General features: G+C 40.6%; 1 protein-coding gene across 3 annotated transcripts in view; it reads right to left on the bottom strand.

The window, feature by feature from the left end:
* The window catches only part of gdpd5b (glycerophosphodiester phosphodiesterase domain containing 5b), a 39,668-nt gene extending 25,255 nt beyond the window's left edge, over positions 1 to 14,413 (bottom strand). For 2 of the 3 annotated variants that reach the window (XR_003932795.1, XM_030108221.1), the window contains exons 1-2: positions 14,036 to 14,413; positions 113 to 286 (exon numbers count right to left, since the gene is read on the bottom strand). Coding sequence is in view for 2 of the 3 variants with exons in the window: in XM_030108221.1 (XP_029964081.1) it covers positions 113 to 229 (117 nt within the window). In the remaining variant the exon portion in view is untranslated. Of the gene's footprint in view, positions 1 to 112; positions 287 to 13,143; positions 13,152 to 14,031 lie in introns of all 3 variants that reach the window. The other variant, XM_030108220.1, reaches the window with a different exon arrangement.
* Between the last annotated feature and the right edge of the window lie 6,657 nt (positions 14,414 to 21,070).

The following is a 21,070-nucleotide window of genomic DNA, read 5'->3' as shown; positions in this document are numbered from 1 at the left end:
GTCGTTCATTAGCTGCTGTCATGCAGAGGAATAAATCTGACTGTGACCGTATGTTGAGAATATAACAGGCACTGCATGCAGTATGCACCATTGTGTTAGATGCGTGATTTACCTTTGTGGTATCATCATGGGAACGCTGGTAGCGTTTCCATCGGCAGCCGTAGATCCCTGTGATACATGACAAACACAGCTGGCGCTCATAGACCTGGAGGGGTTGGTGTTTCACCATGCTCCTTCAGTCAGTCCTGCTCCCAGAGCTCGAACATCCCACTGGCTGCAAAGGAACCTGCAAGAAAACACAAATAATATGAACAACTAAGTAAACATCACAGGTATGTTTAGGCAAGAAATAAAAAAAAAAAAAAACACATTTAAGCAAGGCAATTAAGAATCTTAATCTTGAATGATTATGAAAAAATATTAAAACACAGCAAATAAGAAAGGTATAAACATCTGGAGGTTTCATATCCTACAAGTAAATCTGAGATGCACATATTTAAACTGAAGACCATTCAAAGCTTCATAGGCCAGAAGTAAGATTTTGAAGTTGATCCTTTGACACGCATGCAGCCGGTGCAGAGATTAGACCAGAAACGCTGCACTGGACATCGCATGAAATGAGCAGGCACCGTTGAGCCATGTCTGGCACATTGACAGAAAACACACGCTGGCTGGAAGAAAAAGCCCAACAGGAAAGGGAAAGAAAGGGACAATGAAACTGAAAAGGGCCGGTTGGAATGTTCATCTATTGAACATCACATTAAATTACAGTGACCATGAATGTGTCAGCCAGTCCCAACATGTCCGGGCCAAAAATCAGCATGGAGTCACCTTCTCTTCCTTTGATGCTAGACAAAGAAAAGGCAGCTATGACGTAGTGCAGTCTAATGAATTGGTGGCATTTTCAGAAAGCTGGCAGTAAAGAATTACAGAGAAAACAAATAAAATCAATGACTGCTATTGGCATGTGAAACTGTAACGGTAAACATGAAAACTACACCTTCTTCATACAACACTCAACATTTTTCCTGGATGTATTCAAATCAGAGCATCATCGGATTACAGTAACTATCAGGTTCTCATGCATGACCCTCTCAGTGGAGCAGAGCAGAAAAGGGCTATTATTCCTATGAATTAAAAAAAAATGGAGTCAACTTTCACGTGTCCAATGATTTTAGAAGTATCAGGTTAGGTTATGTGTAATCACAGTTACAACTGAGCGTTTCTTATGAACTGTTGCTGTTCCAGCAATGAGATTCTAATCAGCTATAATAACGCCAACAATACTCTCGCAGTGTCGGCTGTTATCACAAGTTTACTTCACACACACGCACGCACGCACGCACGCACGCACGCACGCACGCACACACACACACACGCACGCACACACACACACACACACACGCACACACACACACACACACACACACCTGTTAGCTCCAGAGTTTAAAGTGCATCTTGCTGTTATCAAGGTAGAAATTTTGCATAATTAACAGCACTGGGAGCAGTTTCTGTTGATGAGTGTCAAACGAACACGATTAAAAGTGTACACAGGCCCAAAGACGTGTGACCGGAGCGTTGCATCTGGTGATATTTTACTTTCTCTCTAGAGCTTGCAGCATGTAGTTTCAATGCATCTGATGTTTCAGAGCAATTCTGCATGTTAACTACACTCTTCCTGCTGTAATCAGTCTGTCTTGGGGTCTGGACAGCTGCTCATTAGGGTGTGCAGTAACGGCCATGCTTCCTGTTATTAGTAAAACTGCTCTGACGAGGGCGGGCATGACCCAAGGGTATGAATCTGGTTCTGCACAGCAGGGCTGCAAAGGCTGTGGCAGGCTGTGTACTGCAGCTCTATGGGTTAAAATAAAAAATATTTCACTTTTGACACAATCATGTGTCAGCATGAGCAACCACTTAGAAACATGTTCTATGCGAAAATCTATTTGTAAAAAAGCCTATTTTCTGGTTTCAGGTAAAATTCTATAAAATAGTATTGCTATTTTATTATATTTTATGGCAGTAACTTGTCAGCAGTGAGATTCGAAACCAGACTGGTTACAAACCCACACCTTTGCCACAAGGCCACCACGTCCACTGATTACAGCTTTATTATTCAGATTAACTTTACTGTTGTTCATCCAGTACGCAAAAGAAACAGGTTTGAAAACTGAAGATTATGAGTCTGATGAGCAAAGCTCTAAAAATTTGCCAAAAGACAAATGTGCCAAATGTAATCATCTAATGCATAACAACTGGTGTGACATGAAAAATTAATCAGTGAATTTACATAAAATTTGAAGTGCAGCAGCACAAAGACGATGCATCATTATGAAAACGAGGCATACAACTGAACAGGTGTGTCTTTTGTTTATGGAAAGCTTGCATGTGCACTGAAAAGAAATGCAGTACGATATAATACATGAATACAACACCAACAAATTAATTCAGCTACAATTTCAGAATTCTTTGAAATGTATTCAGTGTAATTACTACGTGATTAAATAGCTTTTAAACTGAAGACGATCCAAAACAAGCTTTATCTTGCCATTTTAATCCAATTAAAAACTTCAAAATTAGTAAGAACTTGACATAATTCAATATACACATACGAATGTGAAATAATATCGAAATACAATAGTTTAATCCAAGTGAAATATTGACATTCTTCAACCTCAGTCATAGCTGAGAATGATTAAAATCTTCTCACATACTGAACACAAGACAAACATGTTGATATGCCCAGGCCTGCCAGCCAAACCCTTCCCGCACACAAAAACGAGTGTGGAGCTGACACAGCAAAACTTTGGCATGTTCATCCAGTCAAAGCAACAACCACGGCAGGCTCTGGGATGCTGTCACTGTGTTGACAAATTATAATGTTTAAACCAGCAGAGATGCCTCCACAGTGGTGAAGCAAACTTGTTTATACCCTAAAAGGTCCATTCATTCAAGTACAGTAGCCGCTTGAATCCTCCGAGTCAAAAATACCACAGTCATTCAGCTGGCTAAAGCATCAAACGGCCCTTTAATTCCACCTATGTGATGTGGGATATTATCATAATTGGACTGAGCAGGACCGAGGCTGCACATTTGTCACCTTCAAATGGGAAACTCATTCATTTTTAACGTCATCGTTAATATGCCCCATCCCTCCTCCGGGCTGCGTAAAGACAGAAGGAGAAGCAGTGGAGCTAATCCTCTTATCGGCATGATGTCTTCCCAGAAACTCATCAGCTAAAAACGACACAGTGGGGAGACGATAAATCTCAAATAAACTGCCGTGAATTGGCAAAGCTAAATACAGCCAGAGTAGGTTCTGCGCAGAAAGAACGTGAAACCGTCCAAGTCTCTGCAGTAGTACTCTCATATTTTGCCAACATGGATGTGGCACCTTCGACCAATTGCCTGTATTAACGTGGCCACCATAAGGAGTGTGGGCCGCACTGTCACAATTATTAATATAAAAAGTCAAACAACTTGGATTAAAGTCAATCACACAAGCAGAAAAGGAGAACTCCCTCGCGACTGCCTGGACATCATATTTCATAATAAACAGAACCGCAGTGACAACCTCTAAACACCGAGTCAGATGCTTTCACTAACATGAGAAGCCTTCCGAACTTTCCAGTCTGTCACAAGGTATGTGAGCTTTGGGAACTTGAGGAGGTATAACGGGGTTCATGGAAAATCCCCTAAAATGACTTCTGTCATCTCCTTTTCTGCTGCCTCATTTCCTCCGATCGGGAGCACTGTCAAAGAAAGCAGTCTGCAGGGGAGGAAATGCTTCAGCAGTTTCCCAGCCGAAAACACCGTCTTCATCCGACCGGGGAACTGAGAGAGAGGCCAAACAGTGAGACGCAGTGGGACCTGGTGGGCCTTTCTGTGAGGAGTTTGCAGGTTTTTCCTGCCTGCTGCTTTTCTTCAGGTACTCTGGTTTTGTCTCACAGTCAAAATACAGCTGGGGACTGGAAATTGGACTGGCAACCTGTGTAGGATGTACTCTGCTTTCACCAATAGGGAGGAGGGATCAACTCCATTCCCTCATGAGAGGATGCAGTGAAGGACATTCTCAAAGTGAATAACTCATTCACTTTGTTCTACAGTAGGTTTATGCAACATTTTTCCTAAAAAGCCTGTTTCGAAAGTACACCAATGTTGTTCTGAGGAGTCCAAACACTGAGCCACAAATTACTGTCAAACAAACAACAAATCCAAATTCATTAAAAAAAAAAAAAAAAAAAAAAAAAAAAACTAACTTGACAAAACTGCAACACACACCACTTTAATAAAAGCTCAATTTTTGTTTCCGGAGAATCCTTTCATAAGATTTGCGCCATATTTCACTGATCTGATGTGCTTTTGGAGCTGTGAAATGACAACGGAGTAAAGGAGCACTTTGGAGACTTGGCTGAGCAATGTGGAATCAGAAGATGCCTGTGAAGGAGGTGATTAGAGTCACATGTGTGATAAAGCTCTTTTATAGCACATAAAGAGAGATTTTAAAGCTCGCTCAGCACAGACAGTGAAGCAGAGTAATCTTAAAGTAAAGTCATGAAACATCCACCACAAAAAAGTATTTTTGGCCATGAGACCTCCTTCTGTCGGCCTCCTCTTGTGTTTAGTTTAAACAAAACACTGTTGGCGCTTATTGTCAAAAACCATGGTGCCTTCTATAAAATACCTGCAGCACAGGTGCCCACTGTTTGAAATAGTTCAGGCACAGGCTTTTGAGAAAGAGGTATCAGTTTAACCACCACTATGATTTGTAAGACTGACTAAGAAGAAAGAAATAATTCATTGTCATCAGACCATGAAGTGCTCCGAGTTGCATTGGATTTGCCACATCAGCAAATCTGAGACAAGGAAAATGGCAGGTCTCTGATTGATTAGCTCTTGATACAACAAACTGCATGAAGATATGTAAATAAAGGTGGGAGCAGACACACACACACAGTATAAGCTTCTTCTTGCTTTCTTTAATTCCTCTTACTGCGAGACAAAGCCTGGTGAGTTTCCTGGGAAACCAAAAATCTGGAGACATGTTGGAACTGGCTGGCCAAAGACTTTGTTTTGTGTGTGTGTGTGTGTGTGTGTGACAAAATTCAACTGAAGAGGTGAATGTTTACGTGCAAATAAGCACTGCAATGATTGCCTGTGGCTAACCAAAACTGTTTTGAACATTCAATATCATGACCGCACTTCGTTTGAAAATGACTTCATTAGCTGCAGCTCTTGCTGGTACCAACTGCTCGCATCATCACGGCGCATGCCATGTAATTTATGGACAATGCAGTGCATTCTACTTTCAACCTTTCCAATTAGTGCAGAGATTTGCTTACACCAGTAAAGCGGAAGGCCACTGTGCGTCCCGTAAAACCTTTGATTGGCACCTTTCCACGTCATCTAAAATGTGTCCACAAAGACGATCAGTTTAATATACGATGCCAACATAATTCTGACCAGCTCCAATAAATATCGCTCCCATGAGTCAATGCGGTGTGGGGGAGAGAATTGATGGTCACAGCCTCTAGCCCACAGCTCCCAATCATCTGACGTGAAGTTCCACCACAAGCCACTATGTGAAATGAAAGCTCTGCCAGTAAGCGACAGCTAAATCACACCAGTAAAAGCAAAGTGATTTGTAATTCTGCAGAAAAAGAAGTGGCATACAATGTGATGTTTTCAAGCCGAGCAAAACATTGTTAAATCAATAGTTAAAGGTGTAATACAACATTTTGATTTCCGGGTGGATCACCTAAATAATTGGTGGGTCTGTTTGTCAGTCATTCTGACGAGCTGCTTTCGTAAGGCGGTTCTACTTGCTTGCGCCCAATCAGCTTCTCCCTTTTGCGCATGCGCATTCAGAGTGTTTATGTAGCCGGTGAGCTTCTGAGCTGTACTTACAGATGGCGAGTCTGACATAATGAAACTGTAACTGTTTCGAAAAAAAAGCTTTATTTATGAGCAAGGCGGATCGCAGAAACTGTACAGAGCCGTGCACGCCGGAGAAGAGGAGATCGCGCTCGTACACTTCCGCGTTTCCTGGGAGAAGCAGGAGAGCCGGGCGGATGGTCTGGCGCATGCGCGTTGTTCAAAAAGTGAGTAACAGACGTGGGGCTTCGTCTTTTCGAGAAAATCGTGTATTAGACCTTTAAGTCAATCACATCCATTGATTTCATTTTGTTGAGCTGTTAATAAGTGAACATGCACCAACAAGTATTAGGTGTGGAGAAAGAAGCAACCTTTGCACATAATATTAAAAGATAAATAGAGATAGTCGACATTATCTTGCCAGAAAGCATGTAATACTGACAGTGCAGAATTGCATGCATCCTGCATCACACGGTGTTTGCTTTGGCTAGAATGGAAAACTCAAATCGTTCACTCAGCATTTTCAGCATGCGCATTTTCATAGCTACAAACGCAAAACTCGCAAATAAAAGCACCATCATATATTCTGTTTCAGTATTTATTAAGTGGGTCAAAGGACCACCTCCTGTTATTTTGTCTCGTGTTGGTGCAGCAGGGCTGCTGGCTGAAGAAGAAGCTGTCCAGTGATCAGTGCCTGCCCTTTGAGGCCAGCTGGCTGACTTTCAGACCAGACCTTTGCATATTTACAGCAACTATCAGAGTTTCACCTATAGGCATATGACAGCTGAGGCACAATGAACGGTCATTTGCATGCAAGGCGAACTGAGGCTTGTTGAGAGACTACAATGTCTTGACGCTACAGCCCGACAAGAAAATAAACATGGCCAAACACTGACATGAGCACTCCTGACTGTTAAAGTCCGTCCTACAGACTATACTACAACACCACGTAGCCGTCACATTTTATATTCTCAAACAGAACATATTTTCCAAGTGGTTTGACAACAACAGATCCCAGAGATGGTAGAACTAAGAGGATGGGTGAAGCGTAAAAGCATCTCAACAGTCTGACACTCTCTTCAAACAGACAGCTCATCAATCTGAGAAAAATATGGGGCAGCGGTAATCCGTGGAAAAAAAGTGATCTAATCACAGTCCATCACAATCTTCAAATTAGAATGATGACAGCGGGAAGAGGATGCAGCGGTATTGCAATTCATTTCCATTATTAGAGCAAAACAAAAGGGGTACGGGGGAGGAGTAAAAACCTCCTACTTGTTTCAGTGCAGACCAAACAAAAGGAGGTGGAAGTGGGTCAAGCACCCAAGGATCATTTTTTTATTTGCAGGTAAAAATGGTACTTAACGAGTGAGCTTTGATTTGGAGTGAGAAGTCTTCTGGTACATGTGTAAAGGTGTGTGACAGCAGAGTGTATTTATCCCAGAGCACGTTTGACAAATACAGACAGAATTTCAAGTAATCCGGGTACTGGAAAATACAAGTCACGTGTTACCTTGTGGGCGGAAGGTTACTCATTTAGATACTGTAAATACAGTCCTCTTTCTGGTTTTTCGTCGACAACATGAAAACAGAAGTAGCAGCAGCAATTACATTATCATTTGCTAACCGAACATCAAAAGGTGGGTGTATTCCTACAGGCCGATGTGTTTGTGTTTAGGAGTGAGTGAATCATCCAGACGTGTCATTTAGCGCAAAAGTAGAAAGAAAAACATGAAAAGTAGAGGAAGAACTTGAGTGGATTTTTTTTTTTTTTCTTTTTTGCATTTGAACTCAGTGCCTTCCTGCTGGGCAGAGACGGTGCTAACCTCTCATTCGATATGCCACTTTTTGGGCAGCTAATGGTGCGTGGGTTAGCATAATTATCACCTAGGAGACGGGATCACATTGACTCTGGTCTGCCTGATGTATATTTACTAAAGTTTTCTACACCCTCAATGTACTATGTGATTTTGAGGAAGAAAATAAAAAAAGAGAAGAACCTGGGACAGGAGCTGGATACAAACAAAGAGACTGAGGTTATAAAGAGCAGTTTGGATAATTGTTCACAATAGAGATTCATGCACCGCACGTCAGTGTTTGTGGTGCCCACGCACACTTTCGAGCAGAAGAGAATTCATTAAATCCTACTAAATGATCTGGCTTCACTTGGTAAAATAAGGTTCCACTAACACATACTGTACTTCCCTTACCAGCAGAAACCGTATCCCAGCTGCCATCTTTCAGACGTCTTCCAGTTCGCAAAACAAAGCACGAATCTCACAGTTGTGCTACGGCTTATGGAAATGTCATTTCAAGGCTTTGTTTTCCCCCATTCTAGGTAAACAATGCGGAGTGCTGCACCGCAGATTATGTGCGATCTCTCAAGGTCGGGGTTCAAACCAATCATAGTCCTATGAGTGAATGCTAATGACGTGCAGCGTGGTTAAGATGCAGTTGACCCATTCCTTGCCAGCAATTTCTCACAGGACATGTTTTTTTTTTTTTTAACGTATTTCCAAACCAACTTTGACTTCTTACATCTGACATGCTCAGGTAAATCAGCTGAGTAATGGTGCTAGACTGGTGAAATAAGCCAAACGATTTCTAACATGATTTCTCCAAATGCAAAACTAGAACATGAATGTGTTTTGCAGGGAAAGGAAAGTCACGACAAGGGCAGCAGGATAAAGGGTGTTCTGAAGAGAGCAAAGTGCAAAAGTATGGGTGCATCACTTGTCCTGTGAGGTCAAACCTCCACGGACGAGCAGGAGTTATCACTATCATCAACACAAAATGCCGATCTCACATTGAAGCCTTATATGAAGAAAATTCTTCTGGCAACAACCGCAAGGTCTCAATTTCAACTGGATTTTGTGTTCTTAATAAAAGAGAGCAGAGCATTAAAGCCTCTGAGCTCAGGGTGTCTGGCATATCAGGAGCTCCCATTAAAGACACCGTTCCAGCTGTCCAAGCAAATGACTGTTAATTCACAAAACTGATGAAGCTCAACAATATGGACAGTTATTTTTTGGTAATTTTAATGAAAACTGTCAGTCCTTTATTTTTGTTCATCTACATTTTGTAGATTTTTTTGTTCTCTTTCAATCAATTTCTGTACTTAAAGATTATTTTGCAATCAAGTCCCTCATGAGTTCACAATTCATCACAAAGCTGAAACAGCAGGTATTTATCCAACAATGGCAACTGCTTTAACAATCAAAGACATCTTAATTATCCAGTTGAAAATAATTTGAGTAAACCTGAGTCTATCAGATTGACTACAGCAATAAATCACTGAAAACACACTGATTTATAACACAGCCACAGTATGAGGGATTGCACAAGGCTGGAATCTTTTGTGTTTATCAAAGTGATGTAACTGTTATCGAAACCATGCTATTATTGAGACCGCATAAAATCTTGAGCCGCAATTCTGCAGAAGACGTAATCATTTCTGAATCCCTTTTGTCTCTTCTGTCTGCAATCATAGAGTTAGCAACTGAACACAGGTGACGTTACACTGCTGACGCTGTGGCCTAGAAACCACACAGCTGACAAAGATGTCTGTGGCATGCAGAGAGTGTTGTTGTTGACAAAAGGACCACTTCATTAGCATTGGTCCTTCAGGTCTCTCCAGTCTGACTATGTTTTCACCTCAAACGGGGGAAAAAAGGAAAAAATGTAGTATGCTTTATCAAAGTGCCATCTGTATGTCTGTACCAGGCCCGGCTCCACCACCTGTGTGTTAACATCACACCTGCCTCTGTCCTGCAGCCATGACGGTCTCGATTCTGGAAAGAGAGCCAGTTAACCTGAAAGCTGTGGTGGTAGCAGAGCAACAAAGTGAGTTTTATTCCAAAGAAAACATTTATCTCATTTAATTCTGTCACAATGTTTATTTTACCAAATGAAGACTTCTTTCCCTTCAGGCAAAAAATGGGATAGTGCGATAGTCCACAATAAATAACCTCAGATTTCTGAAGCACTGCCCTGTTACAGTGACTTTTCTAGATTACATGACAAAGATCACTTACCGTATACCATGTGATCTGAGGTTCTAGAGACCGGAGAAACCACAAAGTTTCAAGCTTAATTTATGAAAAAGACATTGGTAGAGATTGACCTCTGTGGCGACAAGGACCTGATAGTGACAAAGTGCTACTGGATAAAAGGAAAACAATATATTTTAAGCCAGAAAGTATTGTTGTCTTTCTTCAAAGGGAAACCTCATCTTTGACAATGTAACTGTGCACTGTGTGCACCACCCAGGTTTGAATGAGAGTGCTGAATAGATTGCAAAGCCTCCCATGTTTCTCTGAAGGTTGAACTAAAAGAAAGGAGCTCTGGGAAAATAAAAGCTTGAATCTAATAAGCAAGAAATTGCAATTTTTTTAGTTTACATTTTAAAGAATTGACGAATTCCACTATGTCATCATCAGCAGCTGACCATTTAATAATAATTCAAAAATATACTTTCCCCATGTGGAGAGCTCACAGATGTCATATTGTGCAGGATGACACACTTGTCTGTATCGCAACACGATCTGGCTCTGCGATGGAAATAACAACAACTGAGACAGAAGGGACCCGTCAGTGCCGTGACCTTCTCCGAGCTGAGGGGAACGACACCGTGCCAGATGTGTAGTCTGACGATCCAGTACTGGCACAAACCAGGGTGTGAGACTATGAGGGAACAAATATTTGTTTGACAAACAATTTCGCCAGACAGGATACATAATAATTTTAGGAGCTACAGCAGAATGCATGAAAAGCATCCGCAGTGTCTTCAGACACATACAAATATGAAGGACATGAATAGTTTCACTTCAGTTTAAAGATGAGGCGGTAAAAATGGAAACATTATCATTGGAGAAATACTGACAGAACCCTACAAAGACTTCGCAGGAGTTGTGCACTTCAGTTTTTCTAAAGTAACAAATAACCTGGCTGAAACTAAGATTTTTATTAACATTTGAAAAAGAAATAAAACAATCCTCTGTTGTTCTAGAGTATATATCCACCATCACAGGTCTTTCAGGTCATAAGAGTTGGAAGCCTTAATTCGTTTGATGGATAAATGGACTGACGGTCTGCACACAGGGGTCTCCAGAGTCAGCTCAGAGCACCTGGTTCCTGTAACCCTAAGTTAGATAAAGCTGTACAGAAGATGGATGGACTTACTTTGTTCGGCTCACTGCTGGAATAGCACTCATAACTGTAAGAAGAGGATAGATGAAATATATCTATCCATCTATCTATGCACTGTGTACTCCTATGAGCAGCTGCTTCAAGCAGAGAGGGAGTACATCCCTCCCAGCAAGTCACACCCAGCTTGCTGCACCACTGGCGGAGCCAGTGCAGTGCACATGCACTTGCATATTTGAATTACTGCCAGTCCCTCCTACAGCAAGTTTCAAAAAGCACAAATGACTTCAGCTGCGAGCATTTATCAGAATTTTCAACCTCCTCGATATGAACACAAAATTTCCCACACAGGCCCCTCAAAACAAGACGAAGGAAGATGGACTAAGTCTCAAAGATCATTGCGCACCTATTGCACTTGTGGGTAGAGTGGTGTTTGCACTTTCATTGGTAATTTCAGTCTCCGTCTGGTAAACAAGATTTACAGTACACCAGGTCAAGCAATGTTCTATTATCAAACTGCCCATCTCCAACAACTTCTATGAAGAAAAAGTGGAACTCTTTTTTTATTTTAATCATCTGTAGCTCGATTTTCGGCTTTACAAACCACCAATTACAGATAAAAACGATGTCGCTCCTCAGTATCTACTTGACTGTCGCAGCTGTCAGCAACCGCTCCACCACAGATAACCGCCTTGTTATGGCAAAAAAAAATGTGCTAACTGAGAAAAAAAAATAATTTTTTTTGGAAGAGTGGTGTGGAACGCCATAGATGTGGTTGCCTTGCTAAGCTGAACATACAGCACCGAGAAGGGAATCCTTTCCATCCCATTCACTTCAAAAATGTTAGTTTTCTATTACTTTGGCTTCAGAGTCTAAAACTACATGGTGATCTCATGTTTGATGACACTACAAAAAAAAATGTACAGCACACTTCCAGTGCTTCAAAGAGCTTTGTTTAGGGCTGTTACACCTGAGATAGGCATATGAAGCGAGAGCCTCTGTGTGTCAGTGAGCCACAGAGAGAAGTGGGTTTGACCTCACAGCTTCGGGACAGTGAACAATAAGAGGTAATTCTCACAACTGAGTTTCACACTCTCTCTGGATGAGTCTGCCCTGTTGACAGATCATTCACATGCACCGCTCACAGTGCACGAATATAACAAACACCATATATTACATTGCTACCTATCGCTGATGACTTTTGGGGTTTTTTTTTTTTTCTCCTCACTGAGAACTAATGCATCAGCACAAAGACATAAAATAAGCACACAAACTATACAAACAGAATAGATCAATATCCCACTTAAATGGAAATTATAGTCAGCTACACACTGCAGCTCTGTACATCTTATCAGTAGCGTAGCAACTGTCCAGTCAGTGCCATGTGCATAAAGCTTTAAAAACATTTTAGATATAACAGATACTCACTGAACAGAGTGAGTTAAAGCACCAATAACCAGTAAGTGGATTACTGCAGAGAACACAGTGCAGTGCATTCCTCCCTGTTCTGACCTATTATATCTCCCATTATTCACTCCTCATCTTCTGAAATAACCTTTTGAAATAAAGAGTGTTCCTCTTCAAAAAAAATATCTGCTCAACAGGTAAGCACCATCGTATATGAAAGAGATCACACATGACACTCTAGTCCAATCAAAGAATGGTAAATCTATCGGTTATGTCAGCCTTTTCCCACCTAACCTCAAAATGTCAGCCTTCGTACCAATCCTTCAACTCTAACTCGAGCAATCAGAACTTCAAGAATAATGTTTATTCACATGACAGACAAGATGAGTCTCTGACCCATGGCCGGTAAACATTTTCATATGGTTGGCTGCTCTGGAGCCCCGTTCTTAAGAACTCCTTTAAGATTAATCTCGTAATGCATAAGACAGCACTGCAGAGGTCCACAAACACTGCATTCATCACACTTCTTGCACAAGGCCATTTATTTAATTGATAGGAAGAAACAGGCTGGCTTTTTAAAAGCTTGAACTCCTCTTCTATTGAGGCTGGAACTAAACAGATTACTTTTTTATATATAAAAAGTAACCATTCACTGGAAGTGAAAGAGCATTTTTAACTCAACTTTACCTCTGAAACAAAAAGAAAATATTGTTTCACTTGAAGACCTCAGAACAGAGGTAATGGTGAAGATGACCGAATTTCCTCTGATGCCCTGCTGCACATATTGGACGCTGTCTAACTACACATTCTGCATCGTCTTTCTTGGAAAGTCGATGAACCATGAATATCCAAATAGCATTCATCATCTTCTATATAAAGGGTAATGGCATCATAAATAATGCAAAGAGTAAAAGCAGGAGCATACACACCTTCTTACTAAACAAGCGCATGGATAAAAGGGGAGCAAAACAGCATCCTGCTAAGAACATGCATTTCTTATTTAATGATGGACATAAAGTGAGGGCGGCTCAGCTGTCTGATCCTCCCCAGAGAGAAGTCACTTAGTTTCATAGGTATGTCCCATGATTCAGTTCTGGGTGTACATTAGAGGACCAATGACCGGTAAGCTTGGAATCAGGCACAGGGGGCAGCAAATGATTAAATCAATTTGCTTGAGATCCTCTGTTCCCTGAAAAAGGGTTTCAATAGTTGAAAGAGAAAAAGTAAATACTGATACAATATGAATGAATGGATGGATGCAGGGATTCCTTACGATAAGGTGCTTTTCATAGTTGCATTTAGAGTTCTGTTTCTTGGAGGAGTTGGACAGTACAATCATCTGTTTCATCATTAAAGTTTTCATCTTTGCAAAAGTCACAATAAATTACAAAGTGTTAACAGTGAAGCACTGTGAGGGAGGTCATCCATGGACAATACAGTCACTGGACTGAAATTACATCGAGAAGGGTTGCAGGAGTCTGGCCATGACAGTAAGTCTTCCAGAGGTACACCTGTGTTTTTGGTATGACGGTAACTCACTTTTTAATGAAAGAAAAACAGTCAATCTGACGGCGTCTGAAGCGAGAAGCAAACGGGTTGAGTTACTCACCTGTCCAGGGAGCACTTTGTTCACTTTGCCCGGAGACCTTCGGTGAAAATAATGACTTCGACAGTCAAAACGGGGACAAACTGTGTCAAATATATGAAGTCAGAGGTCGGGGGGACGCTGGCCAGCTCTGAAGTTTATCAAGGAAACCCACGGGAGAAAAGAGCCGTCCAAGCGGACGGTGTCAGCGGTTTCGGTCCGAAGCGTGGAAACTAAAGTACCGCTAGTCCGTCCCACGGTGTGCTGTTTCTCCTCCCTCGGTCCTCTGGTGTCCGAGTGAGTGAGGATACATGCAGACACACCGGCGGGGAGTGATATGCGGCGTCCTGAATGGTGGGAGGAGTGAGAGTCGCTCTTTTAATCTCCAGCCCTCCCGTACAGTCACAGAGCGTCACGGGCTGACTGCGGTCCCGGTCGGTCTGCGCGTTCAGGTCCCTCTGGAAAAATGAGTATTTTCAGGGACGTGCTGCTCGATTTTCCCCCCTCTAAATGAACACTTATAAGATCTCATATATTTTTTAGAAAAGCTTAAAATCAACGCCAAAATATTCATAATATAATCAACTCGTGCAAAATATTTTTCAATTTTGTATCCTACGTTCCCATTGTTGAGAGAAACAGAAAATCCCATCCGCACGTGAACGTCACACCCGCTATATATATATATATATATATATATATATATATATATATATATATATATATATATATATATATATATATATATATATATATATGTGTGTGTGTGTGTGTGTGTGTGTGTGTGTGTGTGTGTGTGTGTGTATGTCTGTATGTGTGTGTGTGTGTGTGTGTGTGTGTGTACATTCTCCGACATTTACCAAAGGATATTAGATCTTCATGCAATTGTTTTACGACTTTTTATTAAAAGTTGGAATGCAATTCACAGCAATTTCTCTTTCACAGAGCCTGTTAATGGTCCTTTAATTTGACCTTTAATTTTACCATAGCCTTTGGTTGAATTTTAGGCCAAAACATCATTTCTGCAAAGCATGATAGATCACTGATTTTGCAGCATTCACTTGATTTATCACATACAGTATATAGCCTATTACTCACACATCAATGGTGATAGCTGCCTTAATTGTCTCACAGAAATGCACAGAAATAAAAGTCTGAAAAGAAAAACATGCTTGTGAGCTGAATATGTGACCTTTAATTACCCTTCGGTATTTATGTGAGTTGACTGTTCCTCCATGTTTTCTCTGTGATTTGCTGGTGACCTGTCTCGGACGAACTCTGCCTTCACCTATTTTTAGCTGGGATTTGCTTCAGGCCCTTGCAGCCCTGGAATGGATAGAAAAGTAAGACTGATGAATGGCTGTATTAAACATCGCTGTATTAAACATCGCAACTGAGCCTTCACAAACTCAGTGACGTTAGGTAGACTCTTTAATATCCACTGCACATTTTCTAAAAAGCCACACAGCCTAAACATTAAATTAGATTTATGTAATGTACAGTAAATGCATGAGTTCCAATAGAAATGAGTTGCTTTCCCATTTGAGGAATCATTGGCAATGAGATGCTTTTATGTCTTGCTACGTCAAAAAGGCAATGACTAATTCCTGCATGTATTGTATTTGAGAAGTGATGAGTCCCTATTTATTGTGCTTGAGAACAAAGTGAAGCATGAGTAACTTTTGATGTGTGCAGTTACCCGTCAGGGCAAATAGACACCATCTTTTAATTTTTCAAATATTTTGAGAAAGTTTGCTTTAAATGTATTTTTCTGCAGTATATATTTGTGTCTTTTGCAAAGTGAGTAAGATACAGGTCAAAAGGAGTGTCAGTTCTGATGAATCACCAAGGAAACAGTGCATCTGGTGGAGATGGAAATGATGAGCTGAGCTTGTTTGTGGAGAAGACATCTGGCATAGAAGAATAAACTAATGCAGATAATAAGCAGTGTTATTCTAGGGTCATTTATTTAATTACATCAGAGTTATTGGCTTCTGTTTCACTGGTCTTGTGTTTTCTGTGATTCTGTCCCCCACTAGCCAAGCTGTTCTTTTTATTTCAAATACTTTGGCTGTTTTTACCTCCAGGTGATCCACATGTTTCATGTGGCACCGGTTCACCCTGAACAGTTGGGGGTTAAGACTCCTGCTCAGGAAGCCACAGTGAGGAAACTGCCAGCAATAGAATTTGAATCAGAAAACCTTTGACCATTTACCACAAAAATAATTCCCATTTGGTGTTACAATTATAGAACCTGCCTTGCATCATGCAGCAACACGCACTTTGACACTTCCTGCATGTGCACTCTCCTGTGGTGAAGCAAAGGGAGTTGTCCCTCCATGTTTGATGTACCTGACCCGGGCTTCCCTGCTCGTTTCTCCACAGGCGAGCACCAGTCGGAGCCCTCGTGTGCTGATCCTCTGTTTGAGCTCCACCCTGTCTAAATGCCAGCCAGCGATCACAGGCAGGAAGAGTGGGATGGCTGGTAGGGGTCTCCTCTGCGGGTGTTGGTAAATGATGAAGCCAGATCAGGGCAAAGTGCTTGTGACTGATAATGCTTGAAAGGAGCAAGAATTTCACAGATCAGTGACAAGTGGGAATGTTGACGGATGTACGAGAATAACAACAGAGTCCTTCGACTGTATCGCCTAAATGTCAAAGCCACAGCTGGTTCTGACTTTGAAGGTCTGATGAAATTTCACAGAGATAATCTGTGCAGCGGTTTAATATCAGGTCAGGGAACCAAACAACAACAACAACGGCACGACCTACAACTCTCTCAATTAAACCGTGGCTGTGAAATTATTCATCCATCAATCTCCTAAAAAAGGAAAGGAAAATGCTGTCATGTCAGGCATCACATTTAACAACTGAATTCATCAGTTTAGAATATTTCTTCTACTCAAAGAGTCAAATTTCTTTGCTTAAGTTAATTGTACAAATCCTCCAACTACTTTGCCCCCAAAAAAGTAATTTATGGCCTTTCCCATAAATCCAAACTGTATGTTTTCAGCATGATCAGAAATGTTTTTGGAAAAAAGTGTCATTGCATTTTGTTGCTTTGTCTGCCATCTAGCGGTGAAAAGGAGCAAATACAACGCAAAGTCAGCGCCATGACCGAAGAAAGAAAAGAACAAATGGAATTCAAATGCACGTGTCAAAAGGTACCTTATCCCTCTTTGCAACATTTAATGTCTAGTTTAAAATCACATGAAATCGTTCAGACACAAATATTTGGATATCCTTTTGGACATTTGTCTTTTTTCCCCCTTATTCTTCTTCTTTTGTAGTCTCTTGAAAAGACACAGAGCTTAAAATTAAGGTTATATTTTCTGAAAGGAAACAAGCTTTAATGTCAACTCAACTAAAGTTTTAACAGCCGTGAAGGAAGACTTTTTTTCAATTCAGTTTTCATTAATGTTTAACCACGCCTAGAGATTATTTACCTCCTAAACTTCACGCAGTAATTGATATTACTTTTGGCTGAAATGTTAAAAATTAACAAGACATTTTGACGACATGAATCAGATTCTTCCAAACTTATGGATGAAAGTGCTGTATACTGTGCCCTTCCTCTGCCTTGTTTGCAGTGAGTGTTGGGTGAACCACTGCCTTGCACATTTTAGTCGTTTTCTCCAACACTGTCAGATCAATGACGGATTATCAATGAGTGACATAAATGCTTTATAGAGATATATATAGAGAATCTTCCCTTTTGGGTCACTGTTACAGTGACTTGTGTTACTTTCAAATGTTGAAACAAATTAAAATGAGCAGAATTCAATAATTCTGGAATGCTTATATGTTATCAGTGTTGAGCAAGTTAATTTAAAAAAAGTATTTAGTTATACTTGTTACTTGTTCAAAAAAGCAACTGAGTTACAATATTGCAAGTAACTAATTACTAAGTAAAATAACTGTTGTGGTACTACAGAAAACATGTCTGAATATTTGAAATAATTTGGATCCCCTCTCAATGGAACTGTAGGATGCATGTTCAACTGTTTACTGACAAACTGATCATATGATTAGTGAAATAAATGGACACTTGTTATTGTTTCAGCCCTTCTTTATATGTTTTTTTTTCATTAAGGGTGAATTGAACAAGCCTACATTTTCAGCAAGTTTGTAATGAATATCTCTTACTTCTCTAGAATTATAAAAAAAGGAAAAGAGTTATGTTGGATTGTGCATAAAGCTTTTTTTTTTAATTTAGATATCTGGAAATAATCTGAAACTAATCTAATAAAGAAGAAAACACTGCATTGCAGGATCCATGTGTGGTTTTTGCCACCTTGACTGCAAATGTGCACAAATTAATTTAAAGCTATATTTGATTAAATACCTGACTGCACACATTGGCGTGAAACCTGAGAAAGTTGCATCACACAGCGTCACTGAAACATTTCTCCCATCTTGCATCATGGTAGGCTGTACTTTCTCTTCCTTTGGAGAGATCTTCCTGCACAAGCTTTTTTTTTTTCCATCTGTGGAGTCATGCATTTTTCACTTTATGATGGAAGAAACACAAGCTTGTCCTTTGTCTGAATCATACAAAGCTTCCTTTTTCATTCAAATTGAATAAACCAGGACTACTTTGAACTTTGTCCAACCAGTTGAGTCCACGATGGTATCAGCTACCCGATTTTTAAATCTGGAGGTTTTTTCAACAGGAAAACTGACCACGAAACCAGAACCAACCAGTGTTGTGAACAGCCTGTCAGCAGATGTCAGCAGTTTTTGGCTTTGTTTAAGGACTAAACACAGATGGTAGGACGCTTAACTCACTGGATTCCTCCGTTTCTCGAAAACCCCCACACGTACATCTAAAATACATATTTCTGTTTGTGAAATTTGTGATCTTCTGGCATACAGAATACCAACTTCTTAATCAAATCCCAGAGTATGGGGTAGAAATTTACAGGAATTCGATATTGAAAGAAAGACAACGTGTAAAAACTGCAACTGCTGGAGCTGAGCTCAGAGTAATGACACCCAGATGTTGCACGGACTCCCGTTCTCCAATAGCATTACTCCGCCGGGGTTATGTAAGGTTTGCTCCACCCTGTGAGGCTTGCTTCTCTCAGAATCTGTCTGGGTGCTTATTTTAGTCAAAGTACTCTTTTATTTTGCAGTGAGTGAAATGTTACATCATATGAAGTGAAGCATAGAGTAGTTATAACTTGGAGAATAGAACCTTTCCTTTGCTCGCTCTGCCACGTATACATTTGGTGTATATTCAGCATAAAGGCTGTATTCTTCTTGAAACTGCAGGGAAAGTATAATGATGACCTTAAATGACCTTTCAAGGTCTCTGTATTGAAGCACTGTTCTTAGATGTTTTTTTTTCTTTTTTCCCTGTAAAGCACATGTCAGTAGTGCCTTTCAAATTAATTATTTCCTTTAATCTATGAATTGCTTTGATATGAATGTTACTTCCATGCTTTCTCGTAAAGAAAGCATCATGTTTGTGTTTCTGACCAACTTAAGCGATACACTTCGAGCTCAGCAGCTCGGAGTAACAGACATTAATCTGACTAAATCTCTGTTTATACGATCAAGAGATGTGACCAGACTTGTTGTGTTTATTCTTCCTGTGCTGAGGAATTTCAGTGTGAAATGTGGCTCCTGGGCGTTTTACATCCCCCGACAGGCTCATGTGCGTCTGTGTGCACGGGGTGTGGGTACAAATTCTTTGGATACACTAACTTGTCTCACATGATATTTAAGACATTTACCATATACATTTCAATCCCAATACACCTCCTGTTGAATGATATAAACGTTACCTTGATTGGATTTTGTTTGTTTGTTTCTTTTTTTTTTGAAGAAGGCCTTTTAAACCTTCAGCTCTTCCCTCAAAAAGTCTCTGGAAAACGGAAAAGAAGCCACCCATCAGTTGGCATGTCAGGACAATTTGCAATGGTTGATGGGATTCCTTTAGTTGAAAACGAGTTCATCTCAAACACATGGGACCAGAATTTAACGTGTATTGAGTTAAGTTTTCACTTGCACTGGCCCTGTCGTTTCGCCATTGATAGAATGCATGTAGAAATGTGTTTTTTTTTTATAGAAAATTTAAACTGAAAGAAGATAACATCAGCAGGCAAACATTTTGCAACTTTATATACTACTGCAACATGTAATAGAAATCTAACGGAAAGGCTAAATGTATGTTAGATGTCTAAGGAAATCTTAAAAACATACTGTATAGAAAATCAGTTCTTCAACATCATGGCAGGAAAATATTCTGTGAAAATAAGTTTTACAGTGATTTCCACTGGTATGGGCAGTCTCATTTTGGGTTAAAAAAAAATGTCCTCATAAGTTTAAAGGTTCTTTCAGGACACGGATCTACCATCACACCCCCATCCTGCAGGAACCCTGTAATAACCCGCTGAGTTGGAACGACGTGGCACTGTGGTGGAAGTGGTGGGGGCAGGGCCTGTGTGTGTGTGTGTGTGTGTGTGTGTGTGTGTGTGTGTGTGTGTGTGTGTGTGTGTGTGTGAGGCATCCTCCTGAATAGAGCTGCAATCGTCCTCTCTAACGTAACGCCACAGTGTGAAATGCCACATAAGCAACAAGAAATTAAACGCTTCATATTGAGCCAGTGTGTTCAGTCAGTGATGTCCTGTTTCTTTGAAATATCAGGAAGATGGATTTCCAAACAGGATGTGTATTTTGATGTAACTGAGGAGAAACAGCAGTGATTTATAACTGTTAAGATAGGAATAACAAAAAAGAGAGATTTTCTGATGTATAATAAAATCCTCCATGTTCTCATTAGTTTTACTGATGATGAAAACCAGGCAGAGGATTGAGTCATCCAGCAGCATTAGGACCCTGAAACCTGAGTATTTTCTTCTAAGCACTGTGACAGAATCTGACCATGAATCAGATTTTTTTCTAAGTCTGTCTGGCTGCCTGTGCTGTAGGAAAAACTTTGAAACTGACCCCAGACCAGCACTGAGGAATCAGCTCCAGCCCTCCCAGCCTCCATCCCATCCTGTTATTTCAAGAGGGGGGAAGTCCCAGATCCCAACTCCCCCGAGTAGAGGG

The sequence above is a fragment of the Salarias fasciatus genome, chromosome 14, assembly GCF_902148845.1.
Source record: "Salarias fasciatus chromosome 14, fSalaFa1.1, whole genome shotgun sequence".
NCBI classification, from domain to species: domain Eukaryota; kingdom Metazoa; phylum Chordata; class Actinopteri; order Blenniiformes; family Blenniidae; genus Salarias; species Salarias fasciatus.
This window is presented reverse-complemented; position numbering and strand designations above follow the sequence as displayed.